Below are 22551 nucleotides of genomic sequence, written 5' to 3'. Positions count from 1 at the left end.
GCCACAGGACCAGTCGGCAGCATGCAGAGAGGGCTGTGTGCAGCGGGGGAGGCGCCGGCTGTGAGACAGGGAAGGCGCGCTCCCCTGGCATGCATTTAACCCCTGGGACGCCGCAGCGCTACCGCTCTGCTGCGGTCCGCTGTCCCAGGGGGTAGTGGAAGCGCAGGTTGGTCGCCTGGCTCCACGCTGCAGCCAGTCCCCAGGGAGCCCCCTGCCTGGGGACTTAGGACCATGTGATCAGCGGGGACCCACCGCGGGACCCCGCTGCTTACCTCTGTCCCCCTTGAATCCGGCCATGGTCCGGAGCATCTGGGGTCACCGCTAGCTGTGACCCCAGACGCCCACCAGCATCCCCGGATCAGTACCGGCGTTCTGGTACCGGCGGGGTGTAGGGAAGACAGCATGGACGTCAGGACTGACTGTCCATGCTGTACATCCAGATGTGCAGCCACAGCTGCATGAAGAATAAGCTTCAGGGGCTCTTCTAGCCCCCACTCCAACAGGTGCACCCGACTCCGGCCGGGCACCAAACTAAACTGAGGTGCCTTGGCCCGGGGGCGGGGTATAGGAGGGGGACCTAGTGCATCCTGGGAGGCTGAAAGCTTAACTCTTTGGTGCCCTGCGACTGACGTCACACCTATACCCCAAGGTATCCTGTGGATACCCTATGGACCCTGAAGTAGAAATTAGATGTCAGTACCATCAGAAAAAAAGTTAATTATCCGGGTAGGAAAATTTCAACCATTTTTGCTCATAAAGATGTGACCAAGGTTTTCCCAATTACCCACTACGGACGCACAGAACACCATGATCATTTGATCTCACCGCAGAGAGCTGATTCAATTAAGAGCAGAAACAGCTGCCCGTGGCTCTGTGTGTTACCTCACGGTAGGCCGATTGTGTGCGCAGCCTATGGAGGGATGAGCTGAATCAGCCTCTCAGAACTGGCTGAAAATGTGCCTATTATGGTAGCAGATTTTTTCCCGTTGTCTGCTAGTGGGAGGTATAGTATAGCGAAAAGCAACCAGAAGCCATTCTGAGGGCACACATACCTCATGGAAATGGGGAATTAAGACATATTAAACCAAGTAATAAGCCCTCCATCCCCACGCAACCAGGTAATAAGCCCCCATCCCCACACAACCAGGTAATAAGCCCCCCATCCCCACGCAGCCAGGTAATAAGCCCCCCATCCCCACGCAGCCAGGTAATAAGCCCCCATCCCCACGCAGCCAGGTAATAAGCTTCCATCACCACGCAAATAGGTAATAAGCCCCCATCCCCACACAGCCAGGTAATAAGCCCCCATCCCCACACAGCCAGGTAATAAGCCCCCATCCCCACACAGCCAGGTAATAAGCCCCCATCCCCACACAGCCAGGTAATAAGCCCCCATCCCCACACAGCCAGGTAATAAGCCCCCATCCCCACGCAGCCAGGTAATAAGCTTCCATCACCACGCAAATAGGTAATAAGCCCCCATCCCCACACAACCAGGCAATAAGCTCCCATCCCCACAACCAGGCAGTAAGCTCGAATCCACCACACAACCAGGCAGTAAGCTCCCATCCCCACACAACCAGGCAGTAAGCTCCCATCCCCACACAACCAGGCAGTAAGCCCCCATCCCCAAACAACCATGTAGAAGAAAAGCCACTTCTGAACTACAATCATTGCAATTAGCAGGTATGCTCCAGGTACTACAAGTTCCAGAATGCCCTGACAGAACTGACTTGCAATTCCATTATAACATACAGTACTGGAAACTGAGCCTGGCCAGTAGGCGTCTCCCTCTACTCACTTCAGTAGTTTCACTGGATTCATTTCAGATGTGGGGCAGGGCTGGTCACCAGGGTCCGGCATGTCACCGAGCGTCCCCGTCACGGCCACTTTCCCCATCTCGGCGCTCTGCTGCTGCAGGGACAGCAGACAGTCCGGCTCCCTAGTTATACTCATCGTTCCCCGGCGCCGGCTGCTGCTTCTGGGGACTCGGAGTGTGGACGACAGTACAGAAGATTCGCCTTTGCCGCCGTCATGTGACCTGCGCTGGAAGGGGAGGAGTTATGAATGACCAATGAAGTAGCTCTGTGGCAGACAGATACTAGAATGCTATGGAATTGAATTGGCGTGACGTCACGGTCATGTGGTCACGAGTAGCCATGTGCGCGCGCTTTCTGTTTTGTTTTTGCCCCAAAGTTATAGGAAATGAATGAAATAGAATTATTATTGGGCAAAAAAGTGGGAGAGCGAACTTGTCATATTACGTGATATACAGCAAAGTGACCCCGCTTCTTCCTGCTGGAACATTATGCTCACTAACCTCTGCATATGCTGCTGCTGAGTAGCTAAACCTTATTTTTTAAAATACTCTTCTCACCAATTTATACCCCTTTTCCACCAAAATTCCGGGTCTGACCCGGAGTTGGAACAGGGTTCCTATCCGGATCAGACCCGGAATTTAGCCGGCGCCGCGCCGCTCACACCGCAGTCGGGTCTGCATAGACCCGGCTTTTCCAGCATGAAAGTGGACGCTTGGAGATGACGTCATCTCCAAGCGCCACTGAAGCCAGACCAATCGGCCAGCTTGCGGCGCACTGCAGGTCATTAAGACCTGGAGTGCGCCGTACACACAGCAGGGTTTCACAAGCTACGCCCGTGTTAAGCCCTGCTATTTACCTGGGTTGGATTGCCAGGTCACTCGACCCGGCAATCCAACCCTCTCCCCTTTTACACCAAGGAGCTGCCCAGGGTAACCCTGCAATAATCCGGGTTTTAGCTCCGGTGTAAAAGGGGTATTAGTGAATTTATCTCTGGTATCTACAATAAGGAAGTGGGAATTTATACAGCAAAGCCTTTGGTACTGGGCTGGCTGGAAGGGGTCAGACAAATGTGTTTGCAGGATCATATTGCAGATTTCAGCATACGGTGCATGCGCCATAAAAAGAAATAAGCGACTGCGCGTGTCCCTGGTCAGATGCACACAGACTAAGGGCCGTATTCAATTAGACCCTAAAAGTCAGAATCCAGGGAAAAGTATCGCGGATGACGTAATTTCGCTTTGGGAACCATCCGCGTTCACTGACACTTCTGTGAGAGGGCCTTTTTTGTGTTCACTTCAGGCCACCTCCCAGGAACACACATGGTCTTGTGCCACCAGTTCTAATGCCAGCGATCCCATGCGTAACAGCGGACTCGGCATATACTCAGGTGAACGCATGTGCCGTAGGGGTTTTCAGGACTTTAAGCGCATTGGCAGTAGCAAATAATTGCTCAACTGTACAAACATTGGCGTTCATCTGTTAATCATCAGGCTGATGGGACTCTTACCGTATAATCATATAGGTCTGCCTTGGAACCCATAAGACCTATGTACATAGGGCTGAACTTTCTGAAGAAAATCAAGAAAATATACCATTGTGTTTGGTCCATGATAGGATGTATCCACTGTTTGTAGGGGCTAATTGGATTCCAGCAATTATCTGTATTTTGCTTTGGGTTCATCTAGCACAAACAACACATCGAAAGAGGATGTTTTCTTTTTCAGCCTAATCAATCGAGAAGCTTGGCAGTTCATGTTGCATCTCCACAACTGGAGGATTCCTTGCTGAGAAGTATCATACGCAGACAGGGGCACAAGTGTACCATCCATACAAGGTTCTCCTCCGGAGTAGTGATATACTCTTATTAGGATAAATTCAAATCATTCACAAAGTGCTTATCCACATAATTAAATCTTTATTAGATAAAGTTAGGTACATCCCTACCGACATTTCAATCACATTTAACGCGTTTCGTAAAAGAAAACATTCAGTTTACCAGAAAATGTGCTGCAGTTAATTAGTGGACAATGGACCTGATTCAGACCTGCTCGCTAGCAAGTGATCGCTCATTGCTGGCAATGTTTGCAAATGTGCGCGTGCATATAGTTCGCAGTGCGCATGTGCAAACTAGTACGAGCGATCGGGATGTGCTCGCTCGCCCTGCAAAGACAGCCCAGTGGAATGAGTGACAGGAGAGGCCATTTGTGGGTGGTAACGCGCAGGGCAGTAGTAACGGGGGAGTGGAGTTGCGGACGCAGGCGTGCCTGAGTGTTTCAACACCGTTTCAGAGGCGTGCATAATTAACAGGCAGCGTCATAGTACACGTCACCTGGTTGAATTATACACTGAAGTGCTCGCAGTGTTTGCGGTAGGGTACAGACAACCGCAAGCGCTGCGGTCAGATCCGATGGATCCCGATGTACCGATGGTTGTATACACTTCCTGGAGATGACGTCCGCTAGTGGCCGGCTAAAGACAGGCTGGTGGGCGTATGTAAACAAAGTTATTGCTTGCCAAGACATAGTGGGTGTGCTTATGCCTTGCCGTGCAAGAGTCTGACTTGACGTCACTTAGCTGAATTTCCATATGCTGGGAGCAAGCGGCTGCTTCTAGTGAGCGGGTCTGAATCAGGCCCAATATTCTTATGATATCCTTACAGAAATGGAGATCTGTCCAGTATGTGGTAGTGTCCCTGCAAGCTTCCCGAAATCTGTGCTGTGTGCATTACAGAGTACACTACTCTAGAGGAGAACCCTGTGTAGATGGTCCACTTGCACGTAAAATAATTATTACCTCTAGTAACAGTATTTTCTGAGAGGTTTTCTCAAATCCCTTCTCATTCTAGAGCGGCAGCAATCATTGCCATCAAGTCTCTAAAACTGAAGTGGCTCAGATCATACCTTCCCAATCATATGCAGACATGCCCATACGACTTCTGATGCACCGTCAATTGATAGAACTTGTTCAAGTTTTCACCTGAGCAGTCACCCTCTAAATATTCATTTCTTCTATGATGAATTTCTGAAAGTGAATCCTTGGGGTTGGGGCCAAACTGGTTTATTAACAGTTCACTATCCAGCTCAGATCCTGTGTAATGGTCACCTCCTGATCTTGTAATAATAAGTGCTGATGAATATGGTTACAGTTAGCAACTAACAAAGGGGGGAATTCAATTCAGTGCGAAGGTGAATAGCCACTGGAGGAAGCTCCAGCAGCTATTCAATTTAATGTGCTGTTTGGGCGGGCAAAGGATTTCATCTCGCACCCTCCTAGGAATGCGAGGAGAAATCCAACAAAAGTGCCAGGCGCACAGCTGTTTGCCGGCTTAGCGCGGTGCTAACAGCCGCGGGCCCGGCACTTTAGTCAGAGAATCCCGGTTACCTCGCCTTAACACCCAGGTTAAGTTTTGAGAACCAGCATTCTCTGACTTACCTGCTTCCTGACAAGGCAGACAGCACATTGAATTGAATAGCTGCGGGAACTCCCTCCCGTGGCTATTCACCATCGCGCTGAATTGAATTCCCCCAATGAGGCAAAAGAGAATCCCTTTTGACCTGGCCATGACCTTCAGTGCGATAAGAGAGATAAAAAGACAACCTTAACTCCGAAAAATTCTCACCAATATGTAGATAAATTGTGACCATCTGTCAGACATGATATATTGGAGGAAATTCCATGATACTTGAATACTTTATCTAAAAAATGTCCAGACAATTGTTTGTTAAAAAATAAATGGGATAAAAAAAATTGAATGAGACATTTTACTGAAGCTATTTATGACCACCCAAATAGCGGCAGATCCTTCCAATGGCGGTAAAGCAACAATAACATTTATTGATATATAAATTTGTGGTTCTTTAGGAATGGTCAAATGTAGAAGCGGAGCTAGCTGAGCAGAGCAAGAAGATTATCATAATTTCATATCAGTGCATTCAGATTGTGATATCAACCACATACATGTCCATTAAGTATCTGATATTCCAAATAACCAGAGAGCAGTGTGTGTGTGGCCAATCTTAATGTACAACTGTTGCCTAGGTACAGTGGAAGAAGACATCTTGTGGGTTGACATCATGTCATGTCAAATAACTCAGTTGCTAATAATGTAACACGTCAGACAAAATAGGCACTGAAATATGTGTGTGTTTGTGTACCTATAATACAAAAGTTAGATTATAAACTGTATTGGGGCAGGTACTGATGTGTCTGAATGGAATTCTCTCATTGTACAGTTCTGGGTCACATGGTATCACTACATGAAGAAATGCTAATATCAATAATATTATATATTATATGAGCTGCAATTTGCCAAAATCAACAGTTTTCTGCGATTTTTGCAGCAGGATTTAAAGTTGCAATTTTATTAAAGCTAAGTCACTCCAGGTTTTGCCTTTAATACAATCACCCCTTTATATCTGGCAAAATTCGCCATACCAAAAAAGAGTACACTATTTTTGTCAGGCCTGTAAAATATATAAGAATCACTATTTCATTAATTTTGAAAAATGTATTTAATCTTGAACATTTAAATAGAGTGGAGTCAGTTACAAAGGTCTGACTATGCACACCACAATATGCGTCATTTTTTGCACAAGTCTGAATGATCAACCCACTCCCAAGCACCCTTGAAGGATCATGGTTATCCACCACTCTCACCTCCACAACTAGACGGCATATCGGATTAAAATATTTTTCAGCTAAAATACTGCCCAATTTTCCCTCATATTGAGCAATTAATCATGAGAGAGAAGGGGTGTTAGGACTCTGTGGGGCTTATGTAGAGTTGGACGTAATTTACGTAAAAAATGTAACGTGGGTCAGAAGAATACACAATTACGTGTGTATGATGGGTCAGTGTTAATAATATAAGCAATACTTAAATTACCTACGTAATTTATTTACCATTTGTGGGAGGTGTCCAGATGAAATAGGCCAATCAGAAGCAGCTACAGCTCGACATCATCATCAGTGCGTATTTTGTACCAGATGTTGGGCACCCGTAAGAGATAGGCCTCCTGACTGGTGCAAATGTGACTGTGTCCAGGCCTACTTTGGTTGCATCTATAGTATGAGAACATGTCCTTACTGTACTTGGCCTACCCTTATTTGCCCATGTTCCTGCTCTCTAATCGTAGGAAGTTGTCAGTGAAATATGCAACTAAATCTGCATGTGAATGCAAGCGTAAGTCTTTTTTTGTGCGCCTGTGCAGAACTGAAACGCTACGTGAGCCCCGGTATATTTATCTTTTTATTACATTGGCCAACGTGTACCTAGAATGTGCATCTATACCAGAGGGGACAATTACATCTGGTTTTTCCGCTGCTCCATTGCTTCATTTTGAAGCACATCTTAGCTCATACACATACTTTATCTATGAGGAAATTATCTGTAGGATAAAGAAACATGTCAGCTAGTAGCTCATTAAATAGCCCGTTCTTCAGCCTGCTACTGGATATTCAGCTTTTATCTCATATCTCATCTGAATACAGTTTATGGGATAAGTTACCATTGCAGATGAACTGTGTCCCCTAACATCTAACATAGGATTTGCTCAGTTCAAGCTCCTACGCCACAATTCAGGAATCCGAGCTCCAAGTGGGAAATCAAAGTTGAACTGGTAACAACATCATCTTGCTAAATTTCTTGCAAAATTAGTTCCCCTTTGCATGTAATCTGGAATATTGTTTGTCTGTTAGTTTATGGTACAGATAATAAGCACTCATTAAGGTGAATCTGATTACTGAAATTGTTGTTTTTAATTAAGCACAATCATTGTTAATTGAATAGCGGCTAGACAATATTTTCTTGGACCGAAATAATGAATGCCACTGTAGCTGCATTATAAATAGTTTTATATATTAGCTATATTATTCATGTATCGTTGATCATAAAAGACTGACCAATTACATCTACTGTACATTTGCTAGTTTACTAGATGTATATTTAAGCACTCTTATTTATCTACTTTTTGCACTTTGGCAGTTAGTAAACGGAGCCTATTTACTCTCAAAGACACCTAGCATACTCAGGGGTCTATTCACTAAGCCCTGGAGAGAGATAACGGAGATAAAGTACCAACCAACCAGCGCCTGTCATGTTACAGGCTGTGTTTGAAAAATGATAGTTATGTGCTGTTCTTTCTCCACTTTATCTCTCTCCAAGGCTTAGTGAATAGACCCCTCAGTGCCAAAAGAGATTACACTTATAGCTAATGTTGCTTACTCTACTGGAATGTCTGTGAGCCTCCTAGACAATAAGAAGAGTAGAGCACCCTCCCCAGCAAAAAAAAATCTAGACAATGCTCCCCAAGATCTAATGGCCATCTCGCTCTGCATACCTATGTGCAGTTGCCCGAATCGAGGCTTACAACAATTACAAAGCAGCTTTAGCACTGCTGAGTAGCCATTTTGTGCCTCATAGATTACCTCCAGGTTATCAAAGTTGACTTTATTGACAGATGTAAATCTGCTAAGTACATTTTTAACATAATAAAATGAAATAAGTTCGGCAATCACAGTCCTATTTGTAAAGAATCATAACTTCTAAAAATATTGAAACATGTGGTAATAATTGTTCACCTATAAACAAGCCCTAAGTGTGTCTCTGGATAAAGCCTCTTAGATTTTTCTTTGAGGTAATTTACACTGAATCCGAGGTCCTGTACATTGGAACGGAGGGTCCTGAAGTCCTGTGTACCAGAATGTAAAGTGGTTTCCTGCAATCTCCGGACCAGGGCCTGAAGCTCAGTATTAAGGTTCTGCAGAGCTTCATTTTCACTATATAGAATGTTCTTCTCTTTAATGGCAAGGTCACGTTCCCATTTAGCTATATTTATTCTCTCTTCCAGTTCCTGCAAGCTGTAGATGCACAATTATACAGACATTATTATTATGTTTTCTTATCAAAAGCCGCATTTACTCAGATAATTAATATACTTGAAACAAATTAAATTCAAAAGGGTATATTTACTAAACGACGATTGTTGGAGGTTTTGCCCAGCGAATCTAAAATGAAGATACTGTCCAAAGCAAAGCATGCCTGGTTTTGCATTGATAACACAGGAACATGTGGTCGTACACATTCCTTCAGCAATTCACGAATATATGCATGTTTATGTTCGTTTATTTTTCCCTATATTACAATGTAAACTATATAAAAATGTTTAAGATGATATTCAGTATTAGTATAGTTGTGTGAGGTGCAGCTGGGTCGCATTTGTCGAATGGTCTCAGGCCTGGAAAGGATTAAGGCCTACCCTTCCCTTTCTAAAGTAAATAGATGAGTCCCTGTTGCATCAGTCATTTTGTTTAATATTTTATCCAAAGGTATCTTAAATGATGTATTAATAAGTATATAGAGATTAGTGTTTATTTCTATGCAGGTGTGATTAACTGCGGAGATATGGATAAGTTAGAACTGATGAAGCAGCCATTTATTTTAATTATTCAGCAATAAAGACTTGTAGGTTTAAATCGGTGTCAGTTTTAATGTGAGCAAACTAGCAGACAGCCAGTCTCAGATTTTATAAATAAAAAGGGTTAATCAAGATAGCCTTGGCCTACAAGAAGCAGGAACTAGAAGCTACATGGGAACAGAACAGGAAGATAACATTATATTTTGGTTAGCACATACAAACAATTAGAGTCTAGTACGTATAAATATTAAATAAATTAATATTAGCCATATTTGGGTTAACTGAAAATATGGCCAAAAAGTATAGTATACAGATCATAAGAGAAATAGGGAGGGGGGGCAGTCGTAGACAGAGGAGAGAGGGAGCACACAATGAGAATCTGGGGGTGCTGGTGCCGTTGCCGTACGTATGTATGAAATTGGCTGACTGGTATGCTGCACTTGGTGTCACAAATTTATTTTATAAGTATTCCTTACTGCTGTTAATATAATATAACCTTTTGATGTAAGTCTGCACTAGTAAAATAATTACACTGTCTTTAAGTAAAAGCATTGTCATTTATTTTAGAATCTGTATTGGTGTGAATTATTTAATTTCTTCTTATAACAAGTAAGGTTTATAAATAAATCTAGAACACATCGCGTTATCAGCATTTAATATTATTGCTGTTTAAATCCTGAGGGTAAAACCACCAACAATAGTCATTTAGTAAATATAGACAGGGCCGAAGCAAGGCTTTCTTTCACCTAGAAGGTCTGTGGAGAGGTGGGTGGGCTGGGGGTGGGGCACCATGAATTGTGTCATTGTGTTCCGGATGACACTCATCATGTCATCATCACCCCTGGCCACGATCATTTAACCTATGCATTGGTATCAGCCAGCAGGTTGCGGGAGAGATGCCCAGTTTTCCGGGAGCCAGTAGACTCTCACCAAATTTGGGAATGTCCCGTAAGTTCTGGAAAGTGGGCAAGTATAGAAAATCCAAAAGAAGTTCTTTCCCAAGCCACTCAGGGGGAAACAAGTCACATCCTGAAACCTCATTTTATCAGATAATGCATTCAAAATCTAGACAATGCTCCCCAAGATCTAATGCTTAAATGTATTAGTGGACTTAGGGCCTCATTCAGAGCCGCTCACTCACAAGCGACTCGATGTTTATGGTCTGCGCATGCGCCGCGTCCGGCGTGCGCATGCATGAGCCCCGACGAGCGACTGAGCGGCTGTCGATGGTGAGTGACAGCTCGCCCCATTTTGTAGGCGGAGAGTGGTCACCCACAGCTATGCGAACGGTCAGGAGGCCGCTCTAAAATCAGGAAGGACGGCCCTGATTCAGAGAGAGCGCTCTGTCAGAACGTCCGGCTCTGAATCAGGGCCTCTGGGCCTGATTCAGACCCGCTCGCAAGCGCTCGCAAGCGGGTCAATGTTGCCCTAGTGCGCATGTGCGAGACCCGGAAAGCGACGGGCAAGCCGTCGCTATGGGTCTCGCACCAAAGGGGGCGTGCTGTCGATGGTGATTGGGGGCGTGGCTGCCCAGACGGAGGTGTTCCTATGGGAACGCCTAGCGTCTGGGGCCGGCCCCACTGACATCACTAGTGATGTCAGTGGGAGTGCTTTTGGCTCTGATAGAGGTCTTGTCTTGTCGCAAGCCCGATGGCTCTGATAGAGGTCTCAGGGTCTCGTCGCAAGCCCGATGGTCGTGATGGTCTTGACCATCGCGACCATCATTTTGGCCGCTCGCTATAGCTGTGGGTGGTCACCCACAGCTATGCGAGCGGCCAGGAGGCCGCTCCAAAATGATGGAGGGACGGCCCTGATTCAGAGCGAGCGCTCTGTCAGAGCGTCCGGCTCTGAATCAAGGCCTCTGTGTGAAAGGGGGGGGGGGGTAAGTCTTTAAACAGCAAACCCACCCGGCATTAAAATGCCGGTTAAAAGCTGGAATATTTCACACATTCTATGTGAAAGCGGTATTAGCTAACAATAGGAGACAGTATTATCACACAATAGCGATTGTGGCTAATGATTTATGTAACATTTACACAGTAATATTGATTGCTTTAAGAAAATAAAGTTGGAGAAGGATGCTTTATAAATAAAATATATGAATATAATGGCTATGTAAGAGACTCGGTTATAGTACCACTAAGCATTTTCTTACTTTGAAACTATCTAAACATTAATCATTTATGATAACATTCCACTCCACCCTCCTGGACCAGTAGAATGTGTTATGAGAATTGTTACAATATAATATTCTGCTACAAAAGTGTCTAACAACTGACACATCACTGTAACAGTTTCCTGGTGGCCAATTGAAACTTTATGTGTATAAACTGAGTAGATCACCTGTTAAGTTAAGCTCCGTACACACGGAGCGATCAGACAACGATCAGATATCGAACATCCAGCACATGCATGAACCCCCAAATAACTATAATGACTAGCGATCGGTCCCTATAGTAATCAGGCTAACCTGGTCAATATCAACCAGGTTGGCCTGCATGCACGGGTGATGGTCGATATCGATATCGACCAACTGTGCCCACGCATCGACCATCGTTTGGGGGTTGGAAGGGCCCAAAAACAGGACGATATGAACGATAACGATATGATAGATATCGTTATTGTCCTGTAATATCTGACCGTGTGTGTGCACCATAAGTAACACTGACAATTGGTAAATTGAAAGCAGTGAATAAGCTCATCATTAGAATCAGGCTATTATGCCATTAGAATTCATATGAATTAGGAGAACATCAAAAAGCCAATGACCATAGGGCCTGATTCAGACCCACTCGCGAGCGGCTGTCCGCTCGCAAGTGGGTCGATTGTCTGCACTGCACATGCGCACGATGGAGGGAGCTCCGTCGTGCGCATGCGCGAGACGCGACGAGCGAAGGACTTTCCTTCGCTCGTAGTGTCTGATCAAAGGGGGCGTGCTGTCGATGTTGATTGACAGCACGCCCCCTTTGGTGGGCGTGCCGGGGGCATGCCTGCCAGTCAGAAGCCGGCCCCACTGACATCACTAGTGATGTCAGTGGGAGTGATTTTGGCTCTGATAGAGCCAAAATCACTCCTGGCCTTGCGGTTGAGAAACTCAACCGCAGGCTTCTGCTCGCAGTGGCGATGGTCGCGATGGTCAAGACCATCGCGACCATCATCCTGCACGCTCGTATATGCTGTGGGTGGTGACCCACAGCTATACGAGCGTCCAGGAGGACGCTCCATATTTATGGAGGTGGGCCCTGATTCAGAGCGAGCGCTCTGGTCAGAGCGTCCGGCTCTGAATCAGGGCCATAGTTTGTGTAGAACAAATGTTATTACACTTATTTTCATTCTTTTTCACAATTCTTTATTTTATACTTAACCACATTTTAAAATAATAATATTTGCCATCAATAAATCTTACCAATAGAGTGTTTGACTTTTATTAATGAATTTGGTCCGAGTGCACCCTGGTTACTACTTTCTTTTCTCCTTCATATGTTAATAGCTATGTGGGTTGCGGTTGGTGCCAGAAATGGGGGGGGGACTGCTGCAGATATGGAGATATCTGCTACGATCCCTCCATAGTACATGTGGTGGTTACTTAATATTTGCGTCTATTTCCCGGAATATGCCATAAATATTTCATGATATAAGCCCTAAGAGAGCTCAAAATCTAAATGAAATAGGAAAAAATTCATACATACAGTATGTGGTATTCAAAATGATAAAAGCTGTTCGCAGCTTCACGTACACAGTGTAGTGGGGTAGACTAGACACAAGAAGGAGTCAGCCTAATTTTGGAAGCGACAAACTACACATATATTAGGATCAGCTAAGAGTGAATAACATTTACACATACTTTGTCATATATTGGCTTCTCATTCTTTTTATTTTCTTTCTCAGCTGTATATTTTCTTCTTTGATTGTCTTATCATATTCCACATGTAGTGATAATGCTTCATTCAGGACTTGTTTATGCCGTGAAATCTGTGGTACTTAGGACAATAAAAAACGATAATAAATTACCGTGGTCCATGGTCAGTTGTTGCACTCATCAGGGAAAATAGCAACGTAGCAAGTAAACACAAGGCACATATTAACTCAAAGGAGAACTTGAAAACTAGTCAAATGAAAAGGGAGTTGTAACCAGTGGCGGATTTTACCTAGGGGCTGCGAGGCTGCAGCCCCCCCAGTAAAATCTGCCACCTCAGTGTAGTCAGTGCAGTCCGTGACTGCACTCTCTACACTGTGACTGGCAGTGGCTTCCTATTGGAAGCACCATCTGCCAGTCAGATACACAACAGGCAGTCTCAGGGGGAGGTGTCTCCTCCCCCTGGGCCTGCCAGCCTGGGCTGCTATTGCAGAAAGCGGCTTCCAGGAGGAAGCCGCTACTCTGTCTTTCAGCCAGCCCTACCAGACGATGCAGCACTTTGTAAGCCGGTGAAAATGCCCATGTGTGGCTCCCCACTGCTAGTGCACATGCCCCGGTCCTGCACATGCCCCGGTCCTTTTATAAAGGACTTACAATGACAAACAAAATACATATATCATCTTTAAAATGACATCAAAATCCTGGATCAAATATCGTGAATTAGTGAAATGGTTGTGAGACTGTCTATATGGTAGGCATCCTTATTCCACTCAAATAGTCCAAACTTCTATATCATCACCACATATCATAATTGTCAGAAAGTCTGGTCCAGATATACTGTAATGCTTAAGGTATCGTGTGCAAATAAACACATAAATATGGTTCACATGTAGGCAGATATAATCCAGATATAATGCATAGGGAATCGTTGCAAGAAAACACATAGGAGATGTGGAGATGTTGCCCATAGCAACCATTCAGATTCTACTTAACATTTAACTAGCCTTCTAGACGATAATAGGTAGAATCTGATTGGTTGCTATGGGCAACATCTTCACTTATAAATTCTTGCACTTTAGTAAATATACCCCCCCCATACTTTAAGTATGGTTCACATGTAGGTACCCCCTAACTGTGATGGATATTATTACAGGTCGAGTCTCTCATATACAAAATGCTTGGGAGCAGAAGTATTTTGGATATTGGATTTTTCTGTATTTTTGAATATTTGCACACCATAATTAGATGTCTTGGGAATGGGACCCAAGTCTAAACACAGAGGACCTCATTCAGAGTCGGTCGTTGCGGCCGCACGGTCGTAAGGTAAAAGGGGCCGGATATGCAAATGAAGCGCTCGCAAGTTGCTTCGTTAAGATGGGATTGTTAGCTGGACGAGCGAGGGGAGGATGCGGCCGTAAGACTAAAAATACGCCCCCTTCTCGTTCCCATTACACGTCATCTCCGGGCATATAAGGATTAATCGAGACCATCGGGAACCATCGGAGCTGGTCGTAGAGCTTAAGGTTGACCATACCCTCTCTTAAGCACTACGATCAAGTCAGTGTGAAAACCTCCCATGTCACATGTGCCATGACACTACTTAGTTAATTATGCACTCCCATAAAACGCCGTTTGCATAGTCAGGCACGCCTGCATTCGGATCTCCACTCCCCCGTTCACAAGCACCTTCCCCTGTTACCACCCCCAAACGCCTCATCCTGTCACTCAAACTAACAACCTGGCTGTGTTCAAGGAGAGAGCAATTTCTGATTGTAATAGCTAGTTTGCGCATGCGCATTGTGAATTTTACGCATGCGCAGTTTAGCGAACATTGGTGGCGTACGACCGTGCGTCCGCAACGACCGACTCTGAATGAGGTCCAGAATGCTTTTTTTGCTTCATATATACCTTATACACATAGGGCCTGATTCAGAGCTGAACGCTCTGAATCAGGGCCCTCCTCCATGAAAATGGAGCGGCCTCCTGGCCGCTCGTATAGCTGTGGGTAACCAATCACAGCATATGCGAGCGGCCCAAAAGATGGTCGCGATGGTCTTGACCATCGCGACCATCGGACTTGCGATGGAGACCCTGCGGTAGGGTCTCCCAGCCACAAGCCCTGGAGTGATTTTGGCTCTATCAGAGCCAAAATCACTCCCACTGACAACACTAGTGATGTCAGTGGGGCCGGCTTCAGACGGTAGGCGTTCCCATGGGAACGCCTCCGTCTGGCAGGCACGCCCCCGGCACGCCCACCAAAGGGGGCATGCTGTCAATCAACATCGACAGCACGCCCCTTTTGGTGCGAGACCCGGAGCGATGGAAAGCCCGTCGCTCCCCGGGTCTCGCGGCATGCGCACGACGGAGCTCCCTCCGTCGTGCGCATGCACAGTGGGGAACATCGACCCACTTGCGAGCGTACTGCCGCTCGCGAGTGGATCTGAATGACCCCCATAGCCTGAAGGTAATTTTCTACAATATGTTTTATAATTTTGTACATCAAACAAAGTTTGCGTACATACACGAAATTGATTTATGTTTCATATACACCTTATACAAACAGCCTGAAGAAGAATTAATACAATACCTTTAATAATTTTGTGCAATAAACAAAGTTTGTTTACACTGAACCATCAAAAAGCAAATATGTCACTATCTCAGTTGCTCTAAAATAAAAATCTGTATTTCAGAATATTCTGTATTTCGGAATATTGGATATGGGAGGCTCAACCTGTAATAGTGTACAGGTATAATTCATATACAGAAAAAAAAATGTATATACAAAGAAAAATTATTCTGCATCTGTCTCCAAAAAGAGATCACCAGGGGTTAATGAGATTACAGAGAAAACAGGTATATGGTAAGATATGTTTAAGTGTAATTGTAGTGCATCTAAATCAGGGGTGAGGAACCTTTTTCTGCCGTGGGCCATTTTGATATATATAACATTATTTGCAGTCCCGGTTCCGGCCACGCCCCCTCCGTGTGATGTCACACAGGGACGGGTCCACAATTGCCGGTGATTACAACAATGCCCAGAGCATCCTCAGATTGCTCGAGGGAGCTGTAAGGGCAGCGGTGTGACCGTCTGAAGCGTCCTTAGGATGCTCCAGGCGGCACTGCTGTATAGATTCTGGCTGCAGTGTGCCATTCTAGGCACCCTGTTTGCCATATGAGGCTAGCAGAAAAAAGCTCAGAGGGCCAGACCAAATGATTCCGAGGGCCTTATACGGCCTGAGGTTCCCCATCCCTGATCTAAATGATCCAGGATAGTACCAATAATCACTATGGTAATGGGTGGGCAAAATTTTTAGTATAATATATAAAATATGATAACCATAGATAAATATTTAATATATAAGGCGTCCAGATAACAATTGTCAGTCCAGCAAAATTATGTACATGTATATTACACCACGTATATGTAAGGATAGGATATTCAGTAGGAAACCAATACCTCTTCCTCCCTGCCTACCCCATCTGTTTCACCCCTGTTTGTCTGTCCCTCCCCCTTAGAATGTAAGCTCCTATGAGCTTTGCATTGTTGCTTATCTGGGTGTTATGGTCGCGAATGTAGCAATGTATATTATCCATGTCCTGTAATGTATTGTATTGTATTGTACTGTGCTGTAAGTCACTGTAAATCAATCTATTTGTTTATGTACTTTGTAATGCACTGCGGAACACTTGTGGTGCCATATAAATAAACAATAATAATAATAATAAAGGTGTCTGACTTCTGCTTTCAGTTGTGTATCACATGGGACAGTGAACAACCAGTGAGAGGCAGAACAGTAGTTCTGAGTAAATGGTGCTTCTGCTGTCAGTTTGGCTAAATGCAAAAAATAGACCCCTAAAATGACCAATATATCCCGATGAGAGAGCACTGAAGGAAGAATAGTAGATATAATACCTTAGTGATGTAAGTGAGGTAGCTATTCTAGATGCCGTGAGGCAGCCCTGCCTGCGCAGTACAGGAGTCCTGATGTGCCTGACACGCGTTTTGCCCCAGACTGGCTTGATCACAGTTTAAAGGTCCTCAGCTGTAGCCCAGATTCCTTTCCTGGTCCGGATCCATGCGTCCAAATGTGCAAGGAGTGAGATGTCCACTGTTAGGGTCTGTACACACCTGACAGATATATCTGCAGATGATGATCGTTCATACACACTGAATGACCATCATCTGCATGCTGCAGCAGGTCTGGCCGGACTGGGGGCAGGTAGGGGGCATGGCCTAATAGCGGAAGGCGTGACCACGCCCCCTTCGAAAAAAATGTTTATGACAAGGCGTGCGCTGGGGAGGGGGGTGCTGTGTGCCCCTCAGCCCGGCGCACAGCCAAAGGGGGGCGCGATCAGCATGATCGCTCCCCCCCTTTGGCATAGGAGACTGCTCAGGCTGCTGCTTAGTAGCCTCGGACAGTCTCTGAGACTGCTCAGGCTGCTGCTTAGTAGCCTCGGACACTCTCTGCTGCTTAGTAGCCTCGGACAGCTCCCCATACGGCAGCGTGTGCTGGGCTGCTGTGAATGGGGAGCTGTGCCGGACACGGGTAAGTAGTACCCGCTCGCGACTCTTCCCCCCTCTCGGCCCCCCTGTGTACGGGCGATCGGCTGATCGCCTGTACACACATGCCGATGGACAGATATGTCTGCAGATATATCTGTTCATTGGCTGTGCAGCACAGCCAATGCGATATGTCTGTGAACGACGTTGTTCACAGACATATCGTCTGTACACACTGGCCGATGTTAGCACGATATATTGGCCGATCAATTGATCGGCCAATATATCGGCCAGTGTGTACCCAGCATTAGTTTCCATAGACTTATGCTGGGTACACAACTAAACAATATATCGTTCGTTGAGGCCATGTACTATATATATCGATTGTGCATCAGCAGGTGGGAACACCTGATATGTCTGTGAACAATGTTGTTCACAGACATATCTTATCAGCCTTGCAGCACAGCAAATGACGATATACAGTATGTAGCAAATATATATTTTCATCTGGTTGTCAGTGCGGCCAACCCGCCATCCACGCAATACGTCGGCCACAGCAGCCATTGAACATGACCGTTACAAGTGGGCGAGCATATTCAAATGGCACTGCTAGCGGTCGATTGGCAAGTGCGATGCACTTACCAATCATTAGATAGTTCGGCAGGTTGGGCGAACGGCGGTGGCCAGGTATGTACACAGCTTTAGAAGTACCGATTGGTGTGTCTTCAGATGCACCATCGGTCGCACCAATGGCAGGTATAGCTTCTCTGTCCGAGCATGGCCTCCTATGAGCGGTCTTTTTAGCCTCCCTTCCCGTTACCTCCCAGTCAGGGTCCAGGAACGCCCTTCACGTTTCTACTACCATGCATCCAAATCTGAACAGCTGCTCTGTACATACAAAATTAAGATACCTGCGCGGTGCAACTCAGACCATGCGCAGGTGACAAACATTGCTCCATTGTATCTGATAACGATGCGGCGTCTAACTCAGAATCAGCCCTTTTGTCAGTTTGTGCAGCGTAAATTGTGACCATTTGCACTGCGCATGCCCATGATGAGAACACGTATGCACCAGTGTAGATGTGCGTATGTAGTACCTGCACCTCTTTATAACTGGATAGGCATGATGGGGGAGGAAATTGGCATAGTACAATAATGTCATATTCATGCACATGCAGATCACGCAGAACCACGCATATGTGACTGTAAGGTGGCGGATTTCTTGCACCTGCTACAGAGAAGGCTGATGACTTGGCAAAAACCAGACACATATGATGCCAATACGGACCTGGATGCATCTCAAGATGTGTACGGCACAGGTGGAACCTCCTGCTTTTTACATATTGGGAGTAAATGCCTGACTTGGTCAGTAACTCTGGGAACATAGGGGCTTGTGCTGGCTTTGGGGTACACCTATTAGAGTAACATATGTAAATCTATAGACGTGTACGCTGCAGCTCTTACATCCCACCGGAGCGTCCTGAGGATGCTTCAGTCAGTGCTGTAAATCCCGACGCTGCCATCCCCTTCCCCTCAGCAGGATGTCATGACATCATGCGCTTAGGCGGTGTTGCAGGCACAAGGCACAGAAAAGCCCTGTTACGGCACCGCTGATTGGTACTTTCTTCATTGATTGTGCCTAAGTTATATAATCCTGGGGGATGTACTGTATCCAGCCTGCTAAAAAGTGGATAAGTGGAGGAATCCCCCTTAGCAACCAATCACATATGTGCACTTCTTCAATCTTCTGAATGCTTGATACATCTCCTAACTAGTGTGAGAATATTATAAGTGCTGGACTTGCAGTAGTATTAATAGTGTTTTTTTTTTTTTGCTACCAACAACAATGTTAAAACATATCTTGCCCTTAAACCTGTCTGTGTGTAAGTGTATCTGTATGTAGGTACGTCTGACATAACCCTGGCTGTGTGTAAGTGTATCTGTATGTAGGTACGTCTGACATAAACCTGTCTGTGTGTAAGTGTATCTGTATGTAGGTACATCTGACATAACCCTTGCTGTGTGTAAGTGTATCTGTATGTAGGTACATCTGACATAACCCTGGCTGTGTGTAAGTGTATCTGTACGTAGGTACGTCTGACATAACCCTTGCTGTGTGTAAGTGTATCTGTATGTAGGTATGTCTGGCATAACCCTGGCTGTGTGTAAGTGTATCTGCATGTAGGTACGCCTGACATAACCCTGGCTGTGTGTAAGTGTATCTGCATGTAGGTACGCCTGACATAAACCTGGCTGTGTGTGAGTGTATCTGTGTGTAGGTACGCTTGACATAACACCAAACAGTTAAAGCTCCCAGGATGCCTCGGGTCGTCCACCATATATACCCCGCCCCAGAAACAGGCCTTAAGTTTAGTAAACAAGCCTCAAGGCAGGAGAAGGAAAGAGTAGAAGGAAGAACAATAGTACACCAGAAACACTCTCACACAAAATGAGGGAATCCGTGACCGAAAGAAATAATATCCAATGCAGCCAGCTGCATCAGGGTGGGTGCCCTGTGGACCCTATGAACTTCGAAGAAAAAGAGTTATCAATGGTAAGTCTACCATAACTCTTATTTTCTTCTTCAGAGTCCATAGGGATACCATGGTGATGTCCTAAACCAGTTCCCCTAAGGGTGGGGGACCAGGGACCGATTTACCATTAGGTCAACCCAGGTGCGCGCCTAGGGCCCATGGCCAGGCCCCCCCCAAAAAAATCCAGCCCTGGAGATAACCTTCTGCGCTGTGCTTAAACTGCTCCTGCTGACACCAATAGGCAGTATAGCAACAGTACAGTCGGGGCCCTGCTCCAATCTACTTCTTGTTCCTGCTCCTCATCTTGACTCAAATCAACTCCACACTCGTGCAGTGTGAGCTGCTGAACTCAAACCCACCTCCCCTCTCCTCCCCCCCGCAGTGTAACCGGCTGCCAGCCCTCCCCCTCCCCGTAGGTTTGGGCTGCCAGCCCAAACCCACCTCCCCTCTCCTCCCCCCCGCAGTGTAACCGGCTGCCAGCCCTCCCCCTCCCCGCTCTAATCTAATCAGCCCACTCCAACCAACTACCCCCCACAGCCTACGCTGCTGTAGCCAGTCCCCACAGTCAGTAAGTGCTGCCAGCCTTCTTCATTGCAACCCCCCCGCAGTGTAGCCAGGTCCTCCTCCCCGCAGTATGCACTGATCTTGTCAGCCCACTCCAACAGCCCCTCCCCCGCTGCCTGCACTGCTGTAGCCAGATTCTGCAGTCACAGTGAGTGCTGCCAGCCTCCTCCATTGCAGCCCCCCGCCCCGCAGTGTAGCCAGCCTCCAACTAAGAACCCCCGTGTGCATTGCAGTTAGCCTCCAACTCTATTTTCCCTCTGCTGTTGGAACCACAGGAGACTTCCATTCCCCCGACTCATTCCATCCCCCAAGTGAGGTCAATGGGGTGATTACACTGGATACTGCCCTTCTGCCTTTGACATCAGGAGCAGAACAGACAGAGATGGCAATGTGGGTAAGTTTGACTGAAAAGAATTTTCTTTCTCTCTCTCTCTATCTCTCTATCTCTCTGTCTGTCCCCCTTTCCTCGCCCCATCTCCATCAGTTTGTCCCTCATTCCTCCCATCCCCCTCTGCATGTACCCCATTCCTCCTGTCCACCTCTATTCATCCCCCTTTCCTCCCATCTCGCCTATCCCCCTGTGTATATATATATATGAGTAGCCATATGATCCACAAACTGCTTCATAACCTGAGGCAAGGAGGACACCCAAGATAGCTCTTGTACAGAGCCTGGTATACTTGACTGGTGAGGTGGTTCTTTATAACAGACAGCACACAAACCATCCTTTATAAAGTCCTGAGAGGAGAAGTCCACCAAACACGCTTTACATGAAACCAGCACAGGGGCTTCCCCCTCCTGATTCCCTTTACATTTTGACATATCAATCATAAAAGTAACAATGCAATGTAATGTGACAACCTACACAAATAACAAATAAATGTGAAGTATAAAGAAAACCCCCATACACCTGCAACAGAGGGATGAGGAGAAAAACAGTGATAGTTATAACTGACAGTCAGAAATAAAAGACAGTATTAACACAGCAGCAAGCAAACAGTCACATACAATGCATATGCAAATTAAGTTGCACTGGGCTTTGAATCAACTACTCAAAACACAAAACACAATGCTTGGTAGGATATACAGCACTATATATACCTGGTTCATGGGAGAGATATAGAGGGAGACTGACCCAAAACCTCCTGGGACCAACAGCTACAGCATCGCACTGATAGTGGACTGTGAGCATCTCATATACACGAGGCGAGTAGGAGGAGCGACCCAGATGCACGAAAACCTTTGAAAGGACTGCATCTGGGTCGGGGATGGAGCTGCCGGGGGAGCGCCTACCACCCCCAAGCTGCATCAACCGGCCGGGTACGCTGGCCTCATGGCATCAGAAGCGTCTGCTGCCGATCCCCGGCGTCAGACGATAAGGCCCCAGTGGTCTAGTGAGGACGCGGATGCTCTGGGCCCTGACTGCAGCGGCTTCCGATGCGTCTCCTACGCAGGATGCAAGTACTGCTGCGCGAGATTCCTCGTAAGCAAGGAATTGCCTTAACCGACATCTCCGTACGTCCGGTTGCAGTCCGGGTCCCAGTATTGCTGCTAGCAAGCTCAGCCAAGACCCGCCAAAATAACCAGCCCTGTTACTGGTGTTGCAGCCCGGTGGAGATAGATGGAGTCGCAGTACATGCATCTTAATTCATACGTTCAGTACCCAGAACATAGAAAATAAGTAAAACATAAAATAAAAGCTTAGGACTGGCTGAGTCCCCTGTTACAAAGGTGCGTCTTGATCCTGCCGCACCAAACAAACAACTGAAGGCCTGTGGCTAGGGGCGGGGTATATATGGAGGAGGACCCGAGGCATCCTGGTAACTGAAAGCTTTAACTGTTTGGTGCCTGGATCTCTCCA

At 46.2% G+C, this 22551-nt stretch overlaps 2 protein-coding genes across 3 annotated transcripts in view; both read right to left on the bottom strand.

Annotated features, from left to right (window-relative positions):
* The window catches only part of CENPH (centromere protein H), a 29733-nt gene extending 27656 nt beyond the window's left edge, over positions 1-2077 (bottom strand). The window contains exon 1 of the mRNA XM_088444024.1: positions 1802-2077. Coding sequence (XP_088300150.1) covers positions 1802-1956 — 155 coding nt within the window. The 5' untranslated portion in view covers positions 1957-2077. The remainder of the gene's footprint in view (positions 1-1801) is intronic.
* A 6066-nt stretch (positions 2078-8143) lies between these two features.
* LOC148508767 (uncharacterized) overlaps positions 8144-22551 on the bottom strand; it is a 45055-nt gene continuing 30647 nt past the window's right edge. For both annotated transcript variants that reach the window (XM_088444022.1, XM_088444023.1), the window contains exons 4-5: positions 13080-13215; positions 8144-8678 (exon numbers count right to left, since the gene is read on the bottom strand). In XM_088444022.1, the coding sequence (XP_088300148.1) occupies positions 8396-8678; positions 13080-13215 (419 nt within the window). In that variant the 3' untranslated portion in view covers positions 8144-8395. The remainder of the gene's footprint in view (positions 8679-13079; positions 13216-22551) is intronic.

The sequence above is a fragment of the Taudactylus pleione genome, unplaced genomic scaffold (assembly GCF_031769625.1).
Source record: "Taudactylus pleione unplaced genomic scaffold, aTauple2 ptg000345l, whole genome shotgun sequence".
Lineage (NCBI taxonomy): Eukaryota > Metazoa > Chordata > Amphibia > Anura > Myobatrachidae > Taudactylus > Taudactylus pleione.
The sequence above is the reverse complement of the archived record's forward strand: the minus strand, read 5'-3'. Positions and strand labels throughout refer to the sequence as shown.